At 42.2% G+C, this 24,798-nt stretch overlaps 1 protein-coding gene across 1 annotated transcript in view; it reads left to right on the top strand.

Moving 5' to 3' along the window:
- The first annotated feature begins 534 nt into the window (after positions 1–534).
- The window catches only part of RFX8 (regulatory factor X8), a 70,332-nt gene continuing 46,068 nt past the window's right edge, over positions 535–24,798 (top strand). Inside the window, exons 1-2 of the mRNA XM_059134468.1 lie at positions 535–730; positions 13,813–13,936. Coding sequence (XP_058990451.1) covers positions 576–730; positions 13,813–13,936 — 279 coding nt within the window. The 5' untranslated portion in view covers positions 535–575. The remainder of the gene's footprint in view (positions 731–13,812; positions 13,937–24,798) is intronic.

Raw genomic sequence — 24,798 nt, forward strand, 5'->3', positions numbered from 1 at the left:
ACTGCTTTTCCCAAAATAATTTCTCCATGCTCATAAAAACCTTTAAAATAGTATTTACACAAACTTAGTTTATTTTAAGTTTAACTTAATTAATTTATTAATTTATTAATTGCATTGCATTAATTTATTAAAAATTAATTGCATTAGTGTGCCTTTACTCTTAGAAAATTATTAAACAAATTAAGATGTGATTTACAATTTTGTACATGATTATGATTTGAACGGTTGCTGTTTGAGGTTATGGGGCAGCTCAAAAAGGATGACTTATTTAATTCCTACTGTTCCTTTGCAAAAAAGGAAGCCACTTTTTGCTTTGGGTTTGCTTGGTTTTCTCTCGGACTTCAGAAAAAGCCCACTTTTAATGTAGCAAGAGTTCAAACATATTCCTCTACAAATTATTATTCATGAGCATTCTGTGATGAATGAAGGCTGTTCCCTTCCATTCCGTACATTCTTTGAGTTCCTCTGCAGATAATATTGTTTGTTATCCTTCATGTGGCCAGCCTTTCATGTGACCTGTGCAAAAGTTGGGGAGGGGAGAGACTGTGGATTGGTAGCAGTTAACCTCTACAGAAATGGTTTTGTCTCCAAGGTGCCCCAAATCATGGGTTTCAGATCAAGAAATAGCAGATACGTGCTTTGGGTGGAATTTCGTTCCCAGCATATTCATGCCTGTGAATGTGGTGTACCCAATCAATGTCAACTACAGCAGGAACCAGACACTCCGTAGGTGAGTCTAGACCAATGAAAATTTTAACATATGATAGCAATTTAGAATCTCTCCAATGAGACTCTTTTGCTCCAGTATAGTTTGAAAGTCTCCACGGCTTAATGATTTAGAGCCCAACGATCTTCGAAAGTTTCTTCCAGCTGACAATGAAACATGCAGTTGTCTGTTCTCTGAAATGCTCTGTCCCTGCAGATACTAACTACATGGTATATTCTTGACCAAATGCATTATACTCATTAGCTTTATTTAAAAATACATCTATTGCCTGAAGACACCTGGTACATGCACAGAAAGTGAATAATTGCAAGGACTGAATGAAATTAAGCACCCCAGATCAGAGATTGTTTTGTGCAAGGATAAGGCACAGCTGGTGCCCTTTTAGAAGGTGAAATAAGACTAATTGGATAATCTAGAAACCAATAGACTGAAGTAGGCAGAAGTCACTGTTTAGCTGAAAGAGATATATTCTATGGCAGAGGGAGAAAACGCTTTTTGTGTGTAAAATGTGACATGAGGAATTGGAATTCTGTTTGATATGAACTTTAAGGTTTTGGTTCCCTGTAATGATATAGGACATTAGCGGTTGGGTGCTGAACCTGAGTTAGAGGGAGACTGCACTTTTCAGGTACAAGAGAGCATATACATGGGTCTGGCTGTCTCATTAGTGAAAGCAACAAAAGCAAGTTTTTTGTTATGTCAGTTGCAATGAAACATTCTTTGAAAATAAAATAAATTTTAGACCTAATTTCTACTCCACAGTCTATGTGGCTATATGTGCAACGCAAATGAAAACCTTAATTATGTTACTAGTAAAAGAGTCACATGCAGTCTTTTGCACATTTACCACATTAGGGAGGCATATACTGTGAGTAAATCTAAGAGTGTTATTGTATTAGCACATAGCTACTCAGAGTGCATCTAGAAGAGGGCTGGTCAAAGTAGGCACACCAGCTGTCACCTGTCATAGAAGAAATTAACTGGTCCTTTGGGTGGAAGGTATAAAATTGACCCCATGGCCTCATGTCTTTAGTCCACTAACCAACTGGCCTCAACAGCTTTGGACCAAGGCAAAGTAATGTTTGCATTTCATTGCATCTAATATTTGATGTAGTAAACAGCAGAGACCACTGGTCAATCAGAGGGTCAAGGTGTTCCATTATATTTCCAAGATCTGTTCCAGTGCCTGGTACTGACTGGAGCAAAGTAAATATGCAAATATTACATAATCATCACAATGACATAGTAAAACCTAACAAGTTGAACCTAATCACAGTAGGCTCTTCTCTTGGTTATTTCCAGTCTCTGTGGAAATGAGTGAGCCTCTTGGGAAGTTTCTTGGGTGGCAGGGAGCTGCTGCAGGACCTGCATGAAGAATGGCAGGAGCCAGACTCTCAGCTTCCACAGGCTGCTGAGAAGGACCTGCCCCCATTGCAGGAGGCCCAGGGTGTGAGCACTCAAGGCAAAGCAAACCCATTGAAGCAGCATACAGGTCCTGAGGGCTCCCGCTGAGGTTGGGAGACACCTACCACCTTTCTAGAAACAACCAGAGAAGAAGGGCTGAACTCAAGAAAGCTTCTTTGGAGAACCTTCCATACCTTCGTTGTTTCATCTCTCCGCCTGCTAGTTCTTCACCGTAGTTACCATTCAGCTTTCCCTGTTCAGCAGAGTCTCCTGGCACTACATGAAACAAGCTGTTGCCAATCTGCGTGTCATTTATGGGACTGATAATCACAGCCTGGGTTGGTTCGCTGACCTGCGGAATCTGAGTGACCAAGCCCCTGCTGCAGCCAGCGGACCGGATGGGGCTTGCAGGGGTTTCAGACACCTGTTACCCTATGACAACTTCGTGAAGGGTTGAAGCAAGACGAGTTAGGCAGGGAGAGGCAGATAGTGTTCAACAGTCGAACCCACATGCATTCAGAAGGCGCGGAAGAGATTCTCTTCCATGGGCTGGGTGACCGGGGACAACATGGGGGCCCTGGGGCCCGAGCACCTGGCCCATGAGTGTAGCCAGAACCACCTTGAACCTGTCTGTTCGGTCCCAGGGGCAATTCCAGCGAGCGAGCGCAGCTCCCGGCAGGGCCCAAAGCGTGGTGTGAGCGGGAGCGCAGCCGCCACTTCCTCGGGGGTCAGATGGGAGAATGGGGCATTCCTGGCATTGGCTTCACTGCTCTGCCCTGGGTGGACCTCGGCTCCCGGTGCCGGCCTCAGCGTGCTGGCGGTCAGGCTGAGTGCTGCTGAGGCCTTGGTGGGGCAAGCCCCGCCTGCCCCGACGCTGCTCCCTGTCCAGGCCATCGTGTGGCCGCTGTGGCCGCCGCGTCTGGCAGGGACCGAGCTGAGGTCCCCTCCCCTGGAAAAAACACCCTCCCCAAGTTTTCAGAACAAGGCTGATTCCTGGTGCAGCTCACCCAGTCAGATGCCATCTGGTGTTGGCTCCATTGACCCGGCCAAACTTCAAGGCTCAGGTGCTTTAATGAATGTCCTGCGATCTCTCCTCTGGAATTGCTTTTGGAGCTTTGTCCCTGATACCCCGATGATTGTGTCCCCACTGGAGGAAGAGTACTGGCCCTGGAGACCTCCCAATGTGCCCCAACAACTACTTTATTTATTTTTTTTATTTTTAATTTTATTTTTTTAAGGAGGCTCCACACCCAGCGTGGAGCCCAGTGTGGGGTTTGAACTCATGACCCTGAGATCAAGACCTGAGCTGAGACTAAGAGTCAAACACCCAACAAACTAACCCACCCAGGCACCAAAAGCTATTTTCTAGTGCTGTAACATGGAAGGCAGCCATTGCTGTTTTTTGAATGAATCTCAGCCCTGCTTCCAAAAGTGGTTCCCCAAATGTGTTCACGTGGTATTAGTGGTAGGGATGGGGCTTTTTTTTTTTTTTTTTTTAACTCTTTTAAAGTAATCTCTATGCCCAGTGTGGAGCCCAACATGAGGCTCAAACTCATAGTCCTGAGATCAAGATCCAAGCTGAGATCAAGAGTCAGGTGCTTAACTAACTGAGCCACCTAGGCACTCCCGGGTATCTTTTTTCTTTGTTTGTTTTTTGTTTTGTTTTGTTTTGTTTTGTTTTTTTGAGGCAGATTTTTTAAAAAATGTGGTCAAATATGCGTAACATAAAATTTACCATTTTAACCAGTTTTAAGTGTAAAATTCAGTGGCATTAAGTATATTTACATTGTGCGACTATTGCCACTATTATTCTCCAGAAATTTTCCCTCATCCCAAACTGAAACTGTACTTATTAAACAACATCTCCCAATTTTTCCTCTCCCAGCCCTTGATAATTATGATTCTTTCTGTCTCTCTGAGTTTGACTATACTAAGTACCTAATAAGTGGAATCATACTTTTGTGACTGGCTTATTTCATTTAGCTTAATGTCTTCAAGGTTCATCCATATCGTAGCATGTAATAAACTTTCGTTCCTTTTTAAGGCTGAATAACATTCCAAGTATGTAAATACAAATACTATGTCTTATTTCCCCACTCATCCATTGATGGACCTTTGGGTTGCTTCTACCTTTTGGCTATTGTGAGTAATGCTGCTATGAATAGGGGGTACGAATTACAAATATCTGTTTGAGTCTCTCCTTTCAGTTCTTTTGGGTACTGAAGGGATTCAGTACAAGTCTCCCCAAAATGTGCCACTTAGGCATTGTGGACTGTTTTAAGCTGCAGGCAATTGAGACCCTCTGGGCTCACGAGAAACTTTGCTCCTCCCTTAATTACCGAGAAGAGTCTAAACTGGGGATTTTTCCCAGAATAAAATTACTACCAGAGATAAATTTTATCCAAGTGGCCCATCCAAATGGCAGGGCAAATTCTAATTACCAAGCATTTGCCATTTCTTATTGTCCTGTGAATTGCCCTATTCCCCTTTGAAGCCCCAGACTCCTATCCCATTCCTCAGCTCAGGATGGCATATATACCTCATTTTACCTTTCTGTCTTTACACCACTCGTGTATGTGGGGTTCCCATTCTTACAAAATCAAATCTGTTTTTTTCCTGTTAATAGTCTGATGTAAATTTAATTCTGAGGCCAGCCATAAGAATCTTTGAAGGGTAAAGGAAAATTTTTCTTCCCCAACCGTACATACCCAAGAAGTGGAACTGATGGATCATATGTTAATTCTATTTTTAATTTTTTGAGACCCCACCTGGATTTATAGCAGCGGCACCATTTTACATTCCCACCAGCCATGAACAAGGTTCTAGTTTCTTTACATCTTCACCAACAGTTGTTATTTTCTTGTTTTTATTTCTTATTTTTAATAAGAGCAACCCCAATGAGTGTAGAGTGATATTTCATTGTGATCTGGGTTTGCATTTCAGTAATGGCCAATGATGTTTAGCATCTTTCCATGTGCTCATTAGCCATTTGTATATCTTCTTTTGGAGAAGATATTCAAGTCCTTTGCCCATTTTCTAATTGGAATGCTTTGTTGTTGCTGTTGTTAAGTTGTCAGCAAGTGTTAAGTGTCTTTTTAACCTAGATGAAGAAGAGTTTATGAGAGGACTTTGAAGCAGTCAGCAGCCAAAGTAGCTGTTGCCTGACTGAGCTCTTCATTCCACATGCCCTGCATTTATTAGGTCACTTAATATTTACAATAGCCACACAATTCCTCAGTAAACAACATTAGTTTGGGAGACAGTAAGCAGTTTGACATCACAGATTAGTGACATGAACATACAGCTCCTGAGGGCAAGGACGGCCTGGTCCTAGCTACAGGTTTGGGGAATCACTCCAGGGCAGCAGTTCTCAGCCCCAGCCACCACTGGAGTAATCTGGGGTCGGCCTCAAAAATCCTGATGCCAGCTCCCCTTACAACTCCCAGGACCAGTGGTTCTCAGTGCCGGGTGCACATCAACATCATTACACTGCCCGGGAGCTTGTAAAAGCCTGTTTGCCTGGGCTGCTCCCACCTCCAGACAAATTACATCGGAGCCTCTGGGGTTGGCTCTTGGGCGTCACTATTTTTGAAAATCGCTCGGGTAATTCCAAAGTGCAAGCAGGGTTGAGGACCACTGCTAGTCACCGCTGCTGTGACGTGATTTAAAACTTACACATTGGTTTGTGTTTGTTGCTTCCTCATTTGTTTCATGGCTTGGTAGCAAGGTGGGAAGAGTGCGTTCTGTATTTCTGTCTTTCAATCTTTTTTTATTTATTTATTTTTTAAGATTTTATTTGTTTATTTATTCATTCATTCATTCATTCATTCATTCATTTGTCAGAAAGAGCGCGCGAGCGCCCAAGCAGGCAGTGTGGCAGGCAGAGGTGGAGAGAGAAGCAGTCTCCCTGCCCAGCAAGGAGCCCGATGGGGGACTCGATTCCAGGACCGGGGGATCGTGACCTGAACCGAAGGCAGAGGGTTTAACCTGCTAACTACCCAGGCATCTCTGTCTTTTGATTTTTTGATCTAGGGGCCCCGCGACCCGGTCTCCCCCAGTCCCGCTCCCAGCAACCTTCACCGTAGGGCTCAGGGCGCGACCCAGCAAGCAGCGTCCGCCGCGAGCCTGGGGCTCCGGCCGGGTTGTCTCGGCTGCAGTCCCCGAGCCCCTCCGCGCCCCCCGCGTGCCCCGCGCGCCTAGCTCTAAAGTAAACACCGAGCAGCGGCGGCGCCCCGACGGGTGCGGAGCAGCCGCCCGCTCCCGGTCTCGGTGCGGCGGGCGCTGGTCAGAGCCATGGCTGAGGAGGTGCCGGCCTCCCCATCGGGCGGCGGGGGCACCCGGGGCCTGCACAGCGGCATCATCCAGTGGTGAGCCGCCTAGGGCGCCTTCGCACCGGGCCGGGTTTCGTGGTCAAGGCTGGGAGGCGAGGCTGTCTGACCCGGTAGATTGGAAAAGGTGGGGCAGGGAAGGGGGGAAACGTCACTCCACCTGCGGCTGTCCCCAGGACATCCGGCCAGTGCCCAGTGCGAGGAGTGACCGCGTGGTGCTACAGGGGCCCTGAAAAATAGCGCTAGAAGGACAGCCCTTCACATCCAGAACCAGTGCATTTTGATAGCGGATGGAGCTGGAGACACGCACACACTGTCAAAGCCTCCTGGTGTGGGTTTTCCATGTGGGGGCTTCCCTGCTGGTCACCCTAACGGAGGGAAGCAATGCAGACTGGCCCCACACTGGGGGGCCTGTTAGTTGGTCCCGCTCTTACATATACGTCTGAAGGCACGTGGGCGCTGGCCAGGGGAGGAAATGTTCCCCCTCAGTATGAGATCCAGAATGGGATGTTTTCTAACTTAGAGCAAAGCAATTTTTAGCTTTAACAATGCATTCCACATTGTTTGTGAAATTCACTTCTGGCTATTTAAATAGGGGCAGAAAAACTGGAAAGAAAAATATCATTAGCCTCTGGGACTGATGAACTCATGGGTTTGTAGCTTTTCATAAATAGGAAAATAATTGAAACCAGTCCTAAAATCTAAAACCTAAGTTTTATAAGGTGTACAAATAGCAGATATCTGATTACTTTTTTTCAAAGGTTTTAAGGAATATTTCTCAGGAAAGATTTTCTGAAAAAGTCATGTGAGCAAAATAGAAAAATGAAGGGTGTGTTTGTGATTATAACATGAAAAGGCTTAAGGTTTTACTCTTTTCTTCCAAGAGAAAATTTTTGATATATTTTATCTTGCATAGGAGAAAAAAAATCAAAAGAATACATATTAGAGCAAACATCAAGTTTACAGAATACTACAGCAATGCTTTCTTTCTTTTACACTCACTGACTCAGACCCCTCAGCAGAGTGGCTCTTTCTTAGAAGAAAGACCTATAAGGATGCCTTTGTCAACCATTCCAGGTCACTGTTTAGTAAATTAGACTTTCTGGATTTGTGTTATATTCCAGAGACTTGAAAGAATGATTGGAGATTCAAACATACCTGGACAGCCTCCTGAGGTTGTCTGTGAAATGACATAATGCAGGCTGCCCTCAGTGCAGGTGCCCTAAATCACTTAGGATGGTGCAGACCATTTTAGCACTGAGCCAAACTAAAACTAATTCAAGTCCTATGCCATGAATTCCTACCCACCTCTGCAGGCCTCTAAAACGCAGAGGTCATGCTGTTTAAGTTTGGGAAGGAGGTGGAGAAATGGAGGTGAAGAGGGCATAGCTGCCTGTAGAGGACTGCTCTTTAGGCATTCAGTCTATGAGGTGAATGTTTAACAGATCATTGGTACTGGTGGTTTTAACACTGGCATTAAAAATATAGCCCAGGGGCGCCTGAGTGGGTGGCTCAGTGGGTTAAAGCCTCTGCCTTCAGCTCAGGTCATGATCTCAGGGTCCTGGGATCGAGCCCTGCATCAGGCTCTCTGCTCGGCAGGGAGCCTGCTTCCTCCTTTCTCTCTGCCTGCCTCTCTGCCTACTTGTGACCTCTGTCTGTCAAATAAATAAAATCTTTAAAAAATAAAAATATAGCCAACCACTTTACACCCATTAGGATGGCCATTATCAGACAAAAAAAAAAAAAAAAATAGAAAATAACAAGTTTCGTCCAAAATGTGAAGAAATTGGAGCCCTTGTGTTCTGCTGGTGGAAATGTAAAATGGTGCAACCATTATGGAAAACAATATGGCGGCACCTCAAAAAATTGAAATAGAACTACCATATGATCACCAATTCCACTTCAGGGCATGTATCCCCAAAGAATTGAAAGCAGGGACTCAAGCAGATTTTTGCATACCTATATGTATAGCAGCATTATATTGCAATAGCCAAAAGGTGGAAACAACTTTTTGTATAAAATATGATACGTACATACAATGGACTATTATTACTCAGGGTTAAAAAAGGAAGGAAATTCTGATACATGCTAAATATGGATGAAATTTGAAGACATTATGCTAAATGAAATAAGCCAGTCATGAAAGGACAAATACTGTGATTCCACTTGTATGAAGTATCTAAAGTATTCCCATTCATAGAGGCAGAAAGTAGAATGGTGGGTGCCAGGTACTCGGGGAAAGAGAAGGAAGAGTTAGTGTTTAATGGGTATAGGATTTCAGTTTTGCAAAATGAAAAAAGTTCTTATGGTTGGATGGTGGTGATGTTTGCACAACAAGAAGGTGCTTAATGTCACTGAACTCTACATTTTAAAATATAAATTTTGTCATGTATATTTTATCACAATTAAAAGATAAATATATATTTTAAAAGCCAAATACACACACAGTAGAGGGATTGAGTTTGTAATCCAGAGCCTTGGCTTCCTGGTGGGAGTTAGAAGATGTCCAAGGAGACCAGTTTCCTAGAAGAGTGGCAGTGGGTACGAGTGGGCCAGCTGTCTAGACACTCTTTCTGAGTGAAAGAGGGGGCTGGTTATTGTCACATGGAAAAAACATTCCACTTTTAGCATTGTTTCATTGCTTCATTTTCCAGTTACTGGTTAGGTCCTCAGCATTCCTTGGAGACTTTAGTGCCACTGTCCTAAACACGATAAATTTTCCAAGGAGAAAGGTCCTGCAAGGAGCAGAACAGTCTCCCAGAACAGAAGTAACAGATATTTTCTGTTTCACACACAGGAAGGACGGTAGGAATGGAGAGAGAAGTGATCAGACTTCGGGGGGAGCACAAAGGGATGAAGAGCAGAGATTTGACATCCCCTGCTGGGGATTGCAAACCGAACAGGTCTGACATGGTGGGACCCCTGGCTTCAGACCTCAGATGAAACTACGACACATCCTCTAATCCCTATGCATGCTGAGCTTGGCCATAGTCTAAAATAACTGTCTCCCACATATGACATGGCTTTTTCAAATTTCTGCAGACTGTTGAAATTAATGAAATGCAAATTTATTTTGAAAGATACAGAATTCATGGGAGCTTTTGATCAGGCTGAATCAGGATACTATAATTTCCAGCATGTGTAATTCCCAGCATTTCGTTTTTCTTTACCATGGAAAGGAGCGCTCAGAAAATGTGAGAATCGCAGGGCTAAGTATGTGCGCTCTGATGTTGGCTACTATCCAGTTGTCCATCGCTCAAAACGAGGAGAGCATCATAAATGTTTTTACAATCTTAGCAATCAACTTCATCTGACAGTGCGACCTGGTAAATACCGTTCTTAGGCAGCTAAGCAAGGAATTCAGTGATCTGATTCATTCCACAGCTTCATAATCATGGATCACCAAAACACATTTTAGTGACACAGAGTAAAATGCTTAACCAATCTCACTTGCCAGCCTATTGCCTACACAATCCCCCACCCCCAACAGCTTCTCCTTAGACCCACATGTAGTTGAAAGTGAGGCTCATTTACTGCAGATATTTCTGTGAGGCCTGTCTACAACAGCGACGTCTTGCTTCCTCTGAATATTTTGGAAGTATACACTAAAATGACACCGTAAAGAGCTTCCTTGTGCCAAGAAGTGTACTAGGCACATCATGTGCTTTTTGCCTAGTCACAAAAGCTCTAGGAGGTATCTCAGAGTCAGAATACAAGCCTATCTGTGTGGTGGGAAGTCCAGGGTAATACTTGGGTTCATAATTTTGAGGGGCACCTGGGTGACTCCATTAATAAAGCATCATGACTCTTGATCTTGGGGTTGTGAGCCCCACATGGGGAACAGAGATTACTTTAAAAAATCATTTACTTAAAAAAAAAAATCATAGGGGTCCCTGGGTGTCTCAGTCGGTTAAGCATCTGACTCGATTTTGGCTCAGGTAATGATTTCAGGGTCACAAAATCTTGCCCCAAGTCAGGCTCAGTGCTCAGGAGGGAGTCTGCTTGAGATTTTCTTCCTCTTCTTCTGCCCCTCACTCCCCCGACTCATGCGTGCTCTCTCTCTCTCTCTCAAATAAGTAAATAAATCTTTTTTAAAAATCATAATGTCCCATGCATGTGGAGACTAAATGCTGAACCAACTACTATTTGAGCTGAAGTAAAGGCATGACCCAGAACAGATGCTCTAGACAAACTAAAACCTTCTTTCAAACCTTCCATTTTTCCCAGTTAATGTATGCTGGATGCCCACCACAGGCCAATCTCTGAAATCTGGCTAGGAACTTTGGGGAACCACCAAAGGCATGGCCAGAAATGATGAGCAGCCAGGATCGAAGCAGCAAAGTGACCATGTGGCAGTTCAAGGCTTCAGACCAAAAGGCAGTCCTGTGTTTAGGTGTGTGTCAGAGAAGACTCCCATCCCGGACCTTTACTGTCGTTCTTACTGATAGTATCACTTGGCCTTGTGTATCCAGATAACAGGCTGACTCAGTAATGTCATTCTGAAAGAGAAAGACACAGTTCATAGAGGCTTAGAACAAATGAATTTCTGTGACAAGGAAGAAGGGTTGGCAAAAATTTTAACTAGAGTTCATTTTAAGGAGTGAGTATTTTGCATGTTTCTTTTTTAAGGAGACCATTCCATGACTAAATCAGTAGTAGCTATAAATAAACCACAGTGAGTTTGAACTTAACATCTATCACATTTTCTGGCAGCTCCCCAAGTGTAGCTATCTTTTGTAATACTTCAAGCATAGGCTTTTCATCTATCAACGAGTGGTTTCTTAACAAAAGAAATATAAAAATCACCTAGTTGTATGAATTTGCCTCTCCCCTCCCCACCAAGAGACATCGGAGCCAAATAATTGGTGCCATAGCAGCTATATTTAAACCATGGCAAAGTATGGCATGTTCTCACAATGATGTCAAGAAGGCCCTTGGAAAATACCCCCTGGCCAGGTACTGCGTTGTATAGTGCCTCTCCAAAATACATATCTTTCTGGAAGCTCAGAATGTGACCTTATTTGGAAACAGAGTCTTTGCAGATATAATTAATTAAGAAGACATCATACTGGATTTAGCTCCTCATAAGAAGAGGTAGGGATGCTCAGAGAAGAGAAGCCTAGGTGGAGATGGAGGCAGTCTGAGTGTGACGCATCTACAAGCCAAGGATGTCCAGTGACCACCAGAAGCCACGAAAGGAGCATACAGCACTTTCCCCTCAGAGCTTCTGGGAAGAACCAGCTCTACCAACACCTTGATTTTGGACTCTCAGCCCCCAGAACTGTGAGAAAACCAATTTCTGTTGTTTTAAGGTGCCTGACCTGTGGTAATTGGTATACCTCAGTATACAGGGCCAAAGATTCCCCCCACCTCCCATGAGTTGGTTTTTCCTTTTACTAGGAAGTCGTTGGGGTCAACAATTGTGTCTTTAGCTCTGAGGGAAAGTAAATTTGTGCCTCCATGTGCCTCATCCCAGAAAATTAACTGCTTATTATCAATGAGAAAGGAGATGAATTGGTAAATGTCCTACTAAAAAATTCTTCTGTGTTTAAAAATTATATTGGCTTGCTCTGTATATTTCTCTAAAAGAATGAGGGGGAACTCTGAGAGTCTCTCCTCAACCAGTAAAGCGAGGGCTGGGATCAGCTGTGACTGAGGACCACACTTTCTGATGTCAGTCTTGCCCACTTTTTGCCCCACACGCAAACCAGTTGCAGGAACAGGGACACAGCTGTCCCCACAGGGCTGGCTGTGGGCTGTGAGCCCCAGGAAGAACCCCTCATTGCCAAGGGACTGCCACCTCCCCCCAAGTGTGGGAGCACTTGATCAGTTGAAGACCCCACCCCGAGCAGAGGCCCAGAATGCTCCGGATCACATATAAATGCCACTCAGCTGGAGAGTGAAAGTGTATTGCCTATAACTTGGTGTCTTGCATTTTACATCTTCTTTCAGTTTAAAGAACCAAAATATCGTGGCTTGCCCTAAATGACTCAGATTTTAAAATTGTGTAAACAACTGGGGGAGGGAGACAAAGCATTGCACATGGGCCCTGGGTCACATACAGGGACTGGCAAGCCTACAGGGATGGTATAGCTAGTAAATAATCACTTCATAGCTACAGAGATCTTGGCTGCAACATTTACAATAGGACATAAAACAGTGTCTGCTGAGTCAATAATTTAGGCTTCATTTTAATATGCCTACATGCCAAAAACAAAAGCAGACCAACCAAGCAACAAACAAAACAATAATAAAAGCCCACCATGTTGATTATCTAAAGGCCCAAAATCAGAATGCAAACCGGCACAGTCACTTTGGAAAACAATATGGAGATTCCTCAAAAAGTTAAAAATAGAACTATCCTATGATCTAGTAAGCACACTACTGGGTATTTACCCAAAAAAAGACAAAAACCCTAATTCAAAGGGATACATGCACTCCTGTTTATTGCAGTATTATTTACAAGAACCAAACTATGCAAGCGGCCCATGTAACCATCAATAGATGAATGGATAAAGAAGATGTGGTATATATATACAAATGAAATATTACCCAGCCATAAAAAAGAATGAAATCTTGCCATTTGCAATGACCTGGATGGAACTAGAGGGTATGATGTTGAGCAAAATAAGTCAGAGAAGGACAAATACCATATGATTTTCTCCTATGTGGAATTTAAGAAACAAAACAAATGAACAAAGGGAAAAGTAAAGAGACAAACCAAGAAGCAGACTCTTAATTATAGAGAAGAAACTGATGTTTCAGAGGGAAGCGGGGAGGGGCTGGATGAATTAGGTGATGGAGATGAAGAGTACACTTACCATGATGAATACTGAGTAATGTATAGAATTGTTGAAGCACTATATGGTACACCTGAAACTTATTATTAACAGTATATGTTACTGATACTGGAATTAAAATTAAAGATATACTTTAAAAAAAGACCCACAGTCAATATACTTATCTCTAGGCTGAGAACAAAAAGGTACATTGTTGATGCTGGTTGGTGAGCCTTCGCATTCAGTGACTTAAACAGGTTTCATTTCCTTGGATTCCATACCTATTGATTCTTTTTGTTTTTTTAAAAAGATTTTATTTATTTATTTGACAGAGAGAGATCACAAGTAGACGGAGAGGTAGGCAGAGAGAGAGAGAGGGAAGCAGGCTCCCCGCTGAGCAGAGAGCCCGATGCGGGCCTCGATCCCAGGACCCTGAGACCATGACCTGAGCCGAAGGCAGCGGCTCAACCCACTGAGCCACCCAGGCGCCCCCATACCTATTGATTCTTAACAGAATTTTCCACCCTAGAGAAACTGTTGCCAATTTCTTCTGCCTTTTCTTTCTCTCCCCCAGGTTGGTTGACAATTTCTATATCTGTGAAGGGTACAGTGTGCCTCGCTGCCTGATGTATGAGATTTATGTGGAAACCTGTGGTCAAAATGCTCAGAACCAAGTCAATCCAGCCACATTTGGGAAGGTAGGTTGTGAAGATAAAAATACAGTACTCAGTTAAAAAATAAAAAAGTATGCAAGTGAATTGATGAGGCAATATTAAAATTGATTTGCGTCTGATGGGTTCTCAGTTGGAATAATTGGCTTCACTCTTGGAAGCCAACCAGATGGTTAATATACTCCTTCATCTTCCTTGAAAAGCCATTCTGTCCTTTGTCCACGCTTCACAGTGAGGGGCCAGAAAAGGTAAGGAATGAGTGATACCCAAGAAAATACAACTGTGGCAGCTCCAAATATTCCAAAATTCAGTCAGGTTTGCTGGGCCATTATTCCCTGCATAGAAATACCAACACTTGGTGTGCCTGGGTTGTACAGTAAATTAAGTCTGACTTGATTTTGGTGCTGGTGTTGGGCCCAGGTCGTGATATGGAGCCCCATGTTGTGCTCCATGCTCAGCAGGGAGTCTGCTCTGGATTCTCTCTCCCCATCCTTCTGCCCTTCCCACTCATGCTCACTTTCTCTCTAAAATAAGTAAGTCTTTAAAAAAGAAAAAAAGAGGGACGACTGGGTGGCTCAGTATGTTAAGCCTCTGCCATCGGCTCAGGTCATGATCTCAGGGACCTGGGATCAAGCCCTGCATCAGGCTCTCTGCTCAGCGGGGAGCCTGCTTCCCTCCCTCTCTGCCTGCCTCTCTGCCTACTTGTGGTCTCTCTCTGTCAAATAAATAAATAAAATCTTAAAAAAAATAAAAAAGAAAAAAAGAAATGCCAACATTCCGCACCACATGAACTCCAAGAGCCACTTGTAGCATCAGAGAGCTGGTGCTCCTACAATTTGGTTGTACTTAGAAAATTCACTGACTATCAAATATCTCCTCTGGAGGTTCAGAGCTTTGTCAGGAGTTTTGTGTAGATTATATAAGATACAGCAAACAGTTATTAGCACAAGAATAGTCTACGGAGACCCTCCGCATACAACAAATATTTATTGAACGGCTGCTCTGTGCCAGGCACTGTTACCGATGCTGGGAATACAATAATGAACAAGACAGAAAAATTCTTGCCCTTGCTAAATTTATTATAGCCAGAGGAGACAGATCCATAATATAAAATACATAGTATACGAGAGTAGTATAAATGCTGAGGGGACTAATAGAACAGGAGATAAGGAGTATGTGTGTGTGTGTAAGAGTTGCAATTTTAGGGAAGGCAAACAGGGAAGGTCTCCCTCAGAAGTAACATTTGAGTCCAGACTTTGAAGAGATAATGTAGTGAGTATGTGGATATGAACAGAGTAACGCAGGCAGAGCCAGTACAAAGGCCCTGAGGAAAGAAGGAGCACAAACAGCAAGGAAGTTGCAACAGCTAGAGGGAGGAGTACAGGGAGAGAACCAGGATGGTCCTCAGGACCTTGAGGTCAAATCAGGGAGGCAAGAGGAGCCAGGTGTGCAGAGAGTGGGCAGGGAAATAGAGATCAAACTCTGGGTATATTTGGGAAACAGAGCCAGTGGGATTTGTTGATGGAAGTAATTAATAGAATCATAGGACTTGATCATTATTAAAGTAACAATAATAATTTCCAATTATAAAGTTGTATTTATTTTCAAGGCACATTTCCAGCCAGTTTTTAGAAATATGCAGACAACATCTGGAAATAAGTTAAAAGGAGAATTTTTTTTTAAAAGAAAAGGGATATCTCATTAAATAGTATTGTAAAAGGGATATTTCATGAAATATTATTGTAAAATACTATTGTAAAGTTTAGGCAATGGAATCTAGTCCATTGCTGTTTAACAGAAATATAATGGGAGCCACAGATATAATTTAAAATATCTCAGTATCCTCATTTTTGAAGAGTTTTAAAAGGTGAAATTAATTTTTTATTATTTTGAAATTTAGTAAAAAATATCAAATTTTAATCAAAAATATTCAAAATACTATTTCAACATGGAATCAATATTATAAATCATTGAGTTATTTTTTTCATTCTTCATGCCAAATCTCAAAAATCGGGTGTGTATTTTACATGTAGAGCCCATCTCAGTTTGGACCAGCCACATTTCAATTGTGCAGTGATTGGAATCACCAGTGAATGATTCCAATCCAAATCACCATGAATGGGTGATTCCCATCTCAGAGAGCTCACAACTAGATTCTAAGTCACCAGGCCATCTCCTTCCTTTCTCTCTAGTATATCCTTAAACCACTGGGTCTCTGCTTCTCTCCACTGGCCTGATCCATGCCCCTTCCCAGAAGCCAGCTTCTTTCACTGGCTTCCTGATTTCTCATTATGGCTGCTTGGATGGTGCTTTCCATGATATTATGCCTGACCTTCCAGCCCAGTGACAAATATTGTAACAGTCTGTGGGCAAGAGAGGCCTGCAGGAAAGACCTATGGGTGGGGAGGAAACAGTTGGCATCTTTAATGCTTTGTCTTGTGTCACAGCCATTGGCTGAAGCAGGTAGCATTAGAAGTCAAGAAAACAAACCAGCACCAGTGAAGGCTGAGGATCGCTCAACTAGTCGCAATGCTTGGGTGGTGTTTTGGGGAAAAAAATTTTCCTATATTCTTCCAGATTCTTTTGTTTGGCCTAAGATTTAAATTGACAAGAGACAAATTAACAGGAGAAAATCAAATTTAATTCTGTATGCATGGGAGCTCACTATGTTCTACCTGGCAGTCAGGCAGTTGAAGCTTCTATACCATCCAGAGCCAAGGAGAAGAGGGTAGGAAAGTGGGACTTCAAAAGGGAAGGCATGCGATTCATAAGAAAAGGAAAAATACTTAATGTTTAGTAAGCAAATGTTAGCTGGGCCATACAGAAACAATGAGAGGAATTTTAACAAACAGATTTTGCTAAATTCTTATCTTCCACACTTCTTTCATATTATACTATAGTTATCTACAGTGATACCTCCTTTAGAAAATAGCAGGTCCTCTAAATTCTTTTAGGCAATTAGGGGAAAGGTCAAACGTTCTTCCTGAGCCTTCTATTTCTTAAAAATAATCAGCCAAGTGGTGCCTAGATGGCTCAGTGTTTAAGCGGCTGCCTATGGCTCGGGCCATGATCCCATGGTCCTGGGATCTAGCCCCACATTGGGCTCCCTGCTCATTGGGAAGTCTGCTTCTCTCCTCCTGCTTGTGTTCCCTCTCTTGCTGTCTCTTTTTTTGAAATAAATAAATAAAGTCTTTTTTTAATTAGCCCAAAATTATCCACATGCCAAAGCGATTCATTTCTGGATGGCGAATTTTGCGCCCTTCCAGTGTCTCCTGAATTGTGGATCAGACCTCTTTCCACTTGTTATTCTCTCAAAAATATCCTTGAGTTCAAAGAGAACTTGGAAGTCACCTGGTCCACCTCCAAACTCAGTGTAAGATCCCTTTGAAAGTACCTCTGGCTGGAACTTTAATGAGAACAAAATGCACCCTCTGGGCAGAGACAGTCAAGGGGTATAGAGCTGGGTGATGGGGTGGCACACTTCTGTGTTCTTCCTTTGGGCAAACACAGTCCTGCCCCTGGATCTTGCTTGGCAAGTAGAGCACAGGCTGATGAGAACTTGCTCTAGTACTCCTCAGGGACCTTGGGGCAGCTCACAATCTGCACAGCCATACTACTTTGGGTAGCCACCTGGCTTGGGCTGAAATGATATGGGTAACCAGGGGCTTGCTGACTGGGCCACAATTATGCCGATTCAGTATCTTCCATCCGTCCCTTCAGTCTTCCTTTTTATGTGTGCCTTCTCCTTCTTTTTGGTGGCCCTCGGGTGGACAGAACTGCATTAGTTCATGACACACTGTCATCATGGGTTTATGCATGGCCTAATTCCATCTAGGTGTTTAGTTCTTGTCAATAATGTGGTAAACATCTGTGAGCCTACCACCCCAAATGAAGCACCACACCAGTTGCCCCATATCCCATCTCCCTGCCCTGCCCCACTGGTGAGAACCATCAAAAAAGAAGTTTTAGTGCATTTGTGTGTGTTTTTTAACCCTTTAACCACCTTTACCCCTTTTGCCCACTCCCAGTACATGCCCCTTGCCTCTGCCAACCACCAACCTGTTTTCTGTATCTGTGAGTTTGTTTTGTTATTGTTTTGCTTTTTAGGTTCATTTGTAAGATCCTATTTGACTTTCATCTAACTTATTTCATATATGTATTTCTAAAAAGCATATTTTAAATTTTTGTTGTTCAACTTTTTAAAAAGGGGTATGTTATTTGTCATCTTTGGGACTTTGTCCACTTAATATTGTATTAAGACTCATCTTAGATTCATTTGACCATTGTGTAATATTTTCCAATTTACTCATCTGCTGTCCTACTAATATGCATTTGGGTTATTTCCAGATTTTGCTCTTGTGAATGCTCACGTGTGTATTTCCTACTACGCACATGAAGATGTTCTCTTAGGCATTTATGTCCTGAGATGAACCTTGCAGGCGAAGGAGGTGTGCGACTGTGATGTCTGGGGATGGGGCCAAACTATTTTCCAAAGTGACTGCTCCAGATTATCCTCCCACAAGCAATTCTATGGATTCAATTGTTGTTTCCAAAACATTTACATTTTTAGATCCACTCCTCTAGCCAAAATCTTCATCCCTGAAATGGAGTCATTGATGGAAGTCCTGAACTTTTGGTAATAATAAAGTACTTAGGAGAGTCTTCTACAATAGCAGCTACTCAAATATATTGGAACCAATTTTTTATATCTCCTTGTCTCCCCTCTCCACACTGAATATTCCTCAGCTCCCAAATTTTTACCTTCCTGACCACTTGTTTCATTATGACTTCAATTTACTGATGTTCTTCTTAAAATGTAGGTAGCCCCAAGGGTACAACCCAGTGCCTTAGGAGTGCTCAAATGACAAGGGCTCTTGTTTTTATGGGGGAGGGGGGAAGAGAGCTACTATTGGCTTTTATCCTTCCAAGACACTTTGTTGGTTTCATTTTAAGGTTGTGGTCAACAGAAATACCCTTAAGTATTTTTCACATGAGTTAAATACGAAGTATTTGTATGTATTTACATAAATATAAAGTATTATTCTCAGATTATTGTTGTTATGCAGGTAACTATTTGAACCTAGGCGCGGCCACTCTTTATTATTCCTGTATTTTAGCTTCTTAGTTTCAATCTGCAGTTCTGTTTCCCAGTATCTTCTTGAATCTTGTAGGTCATCCAGTCTTTTCCCATATTTGAAATGCATATCTGTTATCCTTCATTCAAGAAATGAAAGCAATAGGAGTACATGCAAGACATTGAGTACACTCTGTGCTTGCAAGGTGTCCCTGAATAAGATTTTCCAGCCAGCCAGGCATTCCCTTGGTTAGCTTATCAGTCAGCCCACACCTGGTCATTTCATCACAGGGCCGCCTGGGACACTTCCTCAAGAGGACCCAGTCCTGGGTAGCCTGGCTCTACAGCGCTTTCCTTATCTACCTGCCCCGCAGCTTGATCAGATGGAAATAGTGTGACTTGAGCATGACATGTTTAGTGTCTTTAAGATCTCCATTTCCTTTACTAAGAAATCAAAGCCTATTTTTAAAAACTTTTTTCAGAGTTTCTTATAAGTTGTGTTACCTCTAGGGTAGTCTCACGGCAGAGCATTCCAAAGGAAAACTTAAAAAGAGACTCAAGTGTGTAGCAATGGGGCATTTATTTAGCATTTTTTCATCTTAATACTTGCCTCAGAGTCCATTCTTCAAGACAACTAACTTTCAGTTCTCACTGGGGTTTGCCTGAAAAACAGGCCATTTAGTGGAGCCCCTGTTGGGAAGGGACCCTTACTGCCGAATTTGTGACTAATGGACTAGGGAGAGGAAGGGGAAAAGGATATGATCCCAAAGCATGTTTACAAGAGAAACAACAAAATACCCAATTCTCATTTCCTCTCTCTTCCCCTGGGAATGGAGTTGATTCCAGATTCCACATCAAGTTCCTGTGCAGATGTCGGAATGTTTCTTGCTCTTTTTGGCAGCCCTGGGCATATGATGGGTAGTGTTCATTCTTGGTGCAAGCGATATCTCACATGGATTAGGGAATTTCCATAACACTGACTTCCTTTTTAAAAATAACATTTACTGATGTTTTTCTGATTATAAACGTATTACAGTCCCTTTATAGAAAGTGTAAAAATTAGGGAAGACTATAAAAAGAGGAAGATAAATACTGGCTATAGCCTCATTCTCCAGAGCTGTAGCCACACACATATAGTTTATTTGCATGCTTGCACACACATGCACACACATGTGACCAGCAGGAGCTAAGGGACTAATCACACAGTGATTTTGCCTTCATTTCCCATGGTCCTTTGAACCTGCTCATTGGGTGGTTCTTCCTTCACTCCTGAATGAGCAGGTGAGCACAAAGTGTGACCACTCTAGTCCCTGCATGATACAAAGCCCTGTTGTCACTCTTGATTTACTACACAGTATCAGTCTGATGCTTAGAATGTCCAGTTCTGTATAATATCAAAACTGAATTAGGTTTAAAGTGTAATCTTTTTCTTATCTCCTCCAGGATGGTTTCTTGCCTGTGAAGAACTAGACATTGGGGCTGCTTCTTCCCTCCCTATCCCTCCTCCCCAAAACATGTTGGGGAGTTTTACCCCTCTGGAAGCAGGGGAGATAAAAATGGCTGGAAGGTTCCTACTGCTCAACTTCACACTTTGGGGGCCAGGCAGACTCTTGTTTCCTGGTCCCTTTGGTGGTTTCTTCAGAGCAGCCCATGGGAATGTTCTAGTATGCATTCCTTGTGTTGGTGACTGACTCTTTCTGTAGCTTGACTGTCCATTCTGGGGGCCTTTTGCTGGACAGAGTCCGGGCTCTTCCACATGTCAGCTCTTTCTCACATGTAGACCACTTCTGGCCATAGGAACTACTCAGCCATTCTTGGTCTAAACAGCCTGTGGTTGTCCCGGCTGAAACCAGGGTGGAGGCAGCTCTCCTCTGCCTGTCCACCAAGTGCACCGGCCAGCCTGTCTATACTCTATTAGGAGTCCTATGCCATAGTCACTACCAACGGGGGCCTCACAAAGAGTTTAAGTGAATCTGTGCCCCTTCTTCTGCTAGACCTGAGATGATTGAGTCACGCTCTGTCTCACACACCCTTCACAAGTAAGAAGGTTGTCTTGCCACAAGAAATCCCCTTAGATCTCTTCTTCTCTCTATTTCATCGTGAGTGGTTTGAGTTGAGGACTTATTAGGGTTTTAAAAAATCAATTTTAGCTAAATGCCTGAGTGTACAAGTCCCCTGCAATGCGTGTCTCACAATTCACTTTGCTATCTGATGTCTGTTGTGTTCATGTCTCATCCTGTTGTAAAGGTACTACGTGGATGAGTGGATTAAAAGATTGATGTATGGATAAGTGGGCCAGAGGTAAATGGACAGGTGGATAGACAGAAAGACAACATGTAATATGGTAATTTTTATCATTTTTTCATCATAAGTATACTCTTTAATTCCTATTCCCCTTTTCCCCAATCCCCTACCCACCTCCCATCAATAACCATCAGTTTGTTCTCTACAGTTAAGAGTCTGTTTCTTGTATTGTCTGTCTCTCTCTCTTTTTTTCCTGTGCTTGCTTTGTTTCTGAAGTTTCACCTATGAGTGAAATCATATGGTATTTGTCTTTCTCTGACTGAGTTATTTTGCTTAGCATTATACGTTCTAGCTCCATCCAAGTCATTGCAAATGGCAAGATTTCATTTTTTGTATTAAAATATAATGTATTATTTGTTTCAGGGGTCACTGAATAATATTCCATTATTAGGCTGCTCCCATAGCTTGGCTATTATAAATAATGCTGCAGTAAACATTGGGATGCATATATCTTTTTAAATTCATGGGGTCTTTTTTGTTTTTGTTTTTTGGGTAAATACCTAGTAGTGTGATTACTGGATCATAGGCTAGTTCTATTTTTAACTTTCTGAGGAATCTCCATACTGTTTTCTGCAATGGCTGCACCAGTTTGCATTCCTACCCACAGTGCACCAGGGCTTCCTTTTCTCCACAACCTTGCCAATACTTGTTTCTTGTGTTGTTGATTTTGCAATGTAGTATACTTTTTAACAACACTAAGCCTGGAATCCAGCTAATTAGGTTATAACCCTGGGCAAGTTATTTCATCTTTTTGTGCCTCGACATCATCAACTGTAGGATGGAACTATTCATAATGTTAATAACAGTACCTGCCTTATGAGATGCTTTTAAGAAATTAATGAGAGAATGCATATAAAAAGAATTGAGTGGTCCTGGCACATAGGAAACACTCAAGAAATAATTAACTTTTATAATCACATGTCCATTTATCTAAACTTAGAATATCATAAACATTTTCACACTAAAATATTTTGAAATAAATGTTGTAAAACAGTTTCAAACACTTTTTGGATGTTCCAGAATTCATTTAACCATTTCCCTTATTGGAAATTTTGGTTGTTCATAATTTTTATCTATTCTACCATAAGTCTCCATCTGTATGTGGTAACTTCCTTAGGAGGGATTCTAGACCATTGTAACCAATACTCAGCCCTCATGATAGTTCCTGATATATATATATATATATATATATATATATATATATATATATATATATTTTTTTTAAGATTTTATCCGTTTACTTGTAAGACAGAGATTGCAAGTGCAAGTAGGGGGGCGGGGGGAGCAGGCTCCCCTCTGAGCAGAGAGCCTGATGCGGGGCTCTATCCCAGAACCCTGGGGTCACAACTTGAGCCGAAGGCAGAGGCTTTAACCCACTGAGCCACCCAGGCACCCCAGTTCCTGATATTCTTAACCAAATCCCTAATATTTTTAACCTAGAAAATTTGTTGGTTTAGAACTATATTTAGCTGTTTACAGTGCACCTGGGTGGCTCAGTGGGTTAAGCCACTGCCTCTGGCTCAGGTTGTGATCCTGGAGTTCTGAGGTCAAGTCCCACATCGGGCTTCCTACTCAGTGGGGAGTCTGCTTCTCCCTCTGATCTTCTTCCTTCTCATGCTCTCTCTCTCTCAAGTAAATAAATAAAATCTTTTTTTTTTTTTTTAAAGAACTATACTTAGCTGTTTCCACTTGCACTTATTGGATGGTTAGGGAAGGTAAGCACCTTTGCATGTGTTTTGGTCATACGCATCTTGTGTGTATACATATTATCCCTAGACTACTTCCCATTGCAATATTATTGTTTTCCCATTAATTTCTGTGAGTTGTCCATCTATTAAATATATACATTTCTTACTTATTACATTTTTTGGAAATAATTATCTCAATGGGTTTTAAAATTTAACTATGGTGAACCTGATCATAAAATAAAATCACAAGATAGTCTGGGGATGGGATTACTCAATAAAATAAAATGTGCAGATTATTATACTGTCAGGCAACTAGGCAATTTCTTTCTGCTTCTCCCTCTAAAACACCAGATTATTTCCCAGGGCCTTGAATCTGAGCCTGCTGCATAGTTTATAATAATTCTTTTAGGTACCTACTATTTTACAGCTCACATAGAGTGAAGGTGTTAAGTGATTTTCTTAAGAGGTGATGGAATTTTTAGAATCTGTGGTTGAAAGTAGGAATTTTTGGCTTCTAATTCTGCATTTTTAGACTTGCTGAATTTTTCTTTTATCATTTATTCTTCATTTGCACATTTTGGACCTCTTCCCTAAAGGAACCTCTCAATTTGGCCGCATAACCTTGGTGTTTAATTGTACAAGAATTGCCTTTCTTGTTCCTTCATTTTTCTTCCTCTATACCTGGGCTTGGGTGGCTTCCCATAGGAAGAGGTAGGGCCTAGAACCAGGCAAGAGAAACATTATATGCCACTGTTAAACCCTGCTGCTTAGAAGTTAAGAAAAAAAGAAATAGCCAGGGAGGGGGGTTCCTGGGTGGCTCAGTCAGTTAAGTGTCTGCCTTCAGCTCAGGGCATGACCTTAGGATCAGTGGGATAGACCCCGAATCAGGTTCCCTATTCAGAGGGGAATCTGCTTCTCCCTCTCTCTCTGCTCCTCCCCCACTCCTGCTCTCTCTCACACTCTCTCAAATAAGTAAATAAAATCTTCAAAAAAAAAAAAAAGGAAAAAAAGAAAGAGGGATGTAACAAGAAACCAAGCAGAAGCAGAAGCTGAATGATTATGGAGGGAACTAGAGAAAAATAGTGGAAATTATTACTTGACTGCTTCCAACACCATGCCATCCATGCTTTGTATTTTTTAATTCCACCATGCTCCAGGATTTCCACTTTCAACAAGACATGCACTTGGATACCATGCATGTCATGAACCTCTTCTAATTAGGAAACTGGAATAGGCTTCTATTTTTAAAAAATATAATGTGTCATAAATATAATGTCAGTGCTGACAAAACACATCAAAAACATATCTGGGAGATGATAAGTTGAGTCAGAAGTAGCTATGTTATTCAATATTTTAATAGCATTTGCTACCAAAACCTTTAAAACAAAAAAATAAGGTAAACAAGTAAATAATAAAAAGTGAAAATGACTATCACATTGGAAAAAGAGGAAAATAGTTAAATTATGGCAGCTCACATGCTGGACTCTTATGCAGCTATTTCTTGTTTTTAGAGAATTCTTAATGACAAGGGGGAAATGTTTATGGTACGCTGTAGAGGGGAGAAAGTCAAAAGCAAAACTGTACACATGCTAATTGTATGACACCAGTTGTTTCCTGTGCATACCGACAGAATCCACACACATATGGAGGCTTGGGGAAAAAAAAAAAACAAAAAACTAGAGGGGCGCCTGGGTGGCTCAGTCTTTTAAGCATCTGCCTTCGGCTCAGATCACGATCCCAGGGTCCTGGGATCTACCTGCATCAGCCTTCCTGCTCAGCAGGAAGTCTGCTCCCCCCCCCACCCCCGTCTCTCTCCCTCCCTC

Source organism: Mustela lutreola, chromosome 9 (assembly GCF_030435805.1).
Source record: "Mustela lutreola isolate mMusLut2 chromosome 9, mMusLut2.pri, whole genome shotgun sequence".
NCBI lineage: Eukaryota > Metazoa > Chordata > Mammalia > Carnivora > Mustelidae > Mustela > Mustela lutreola.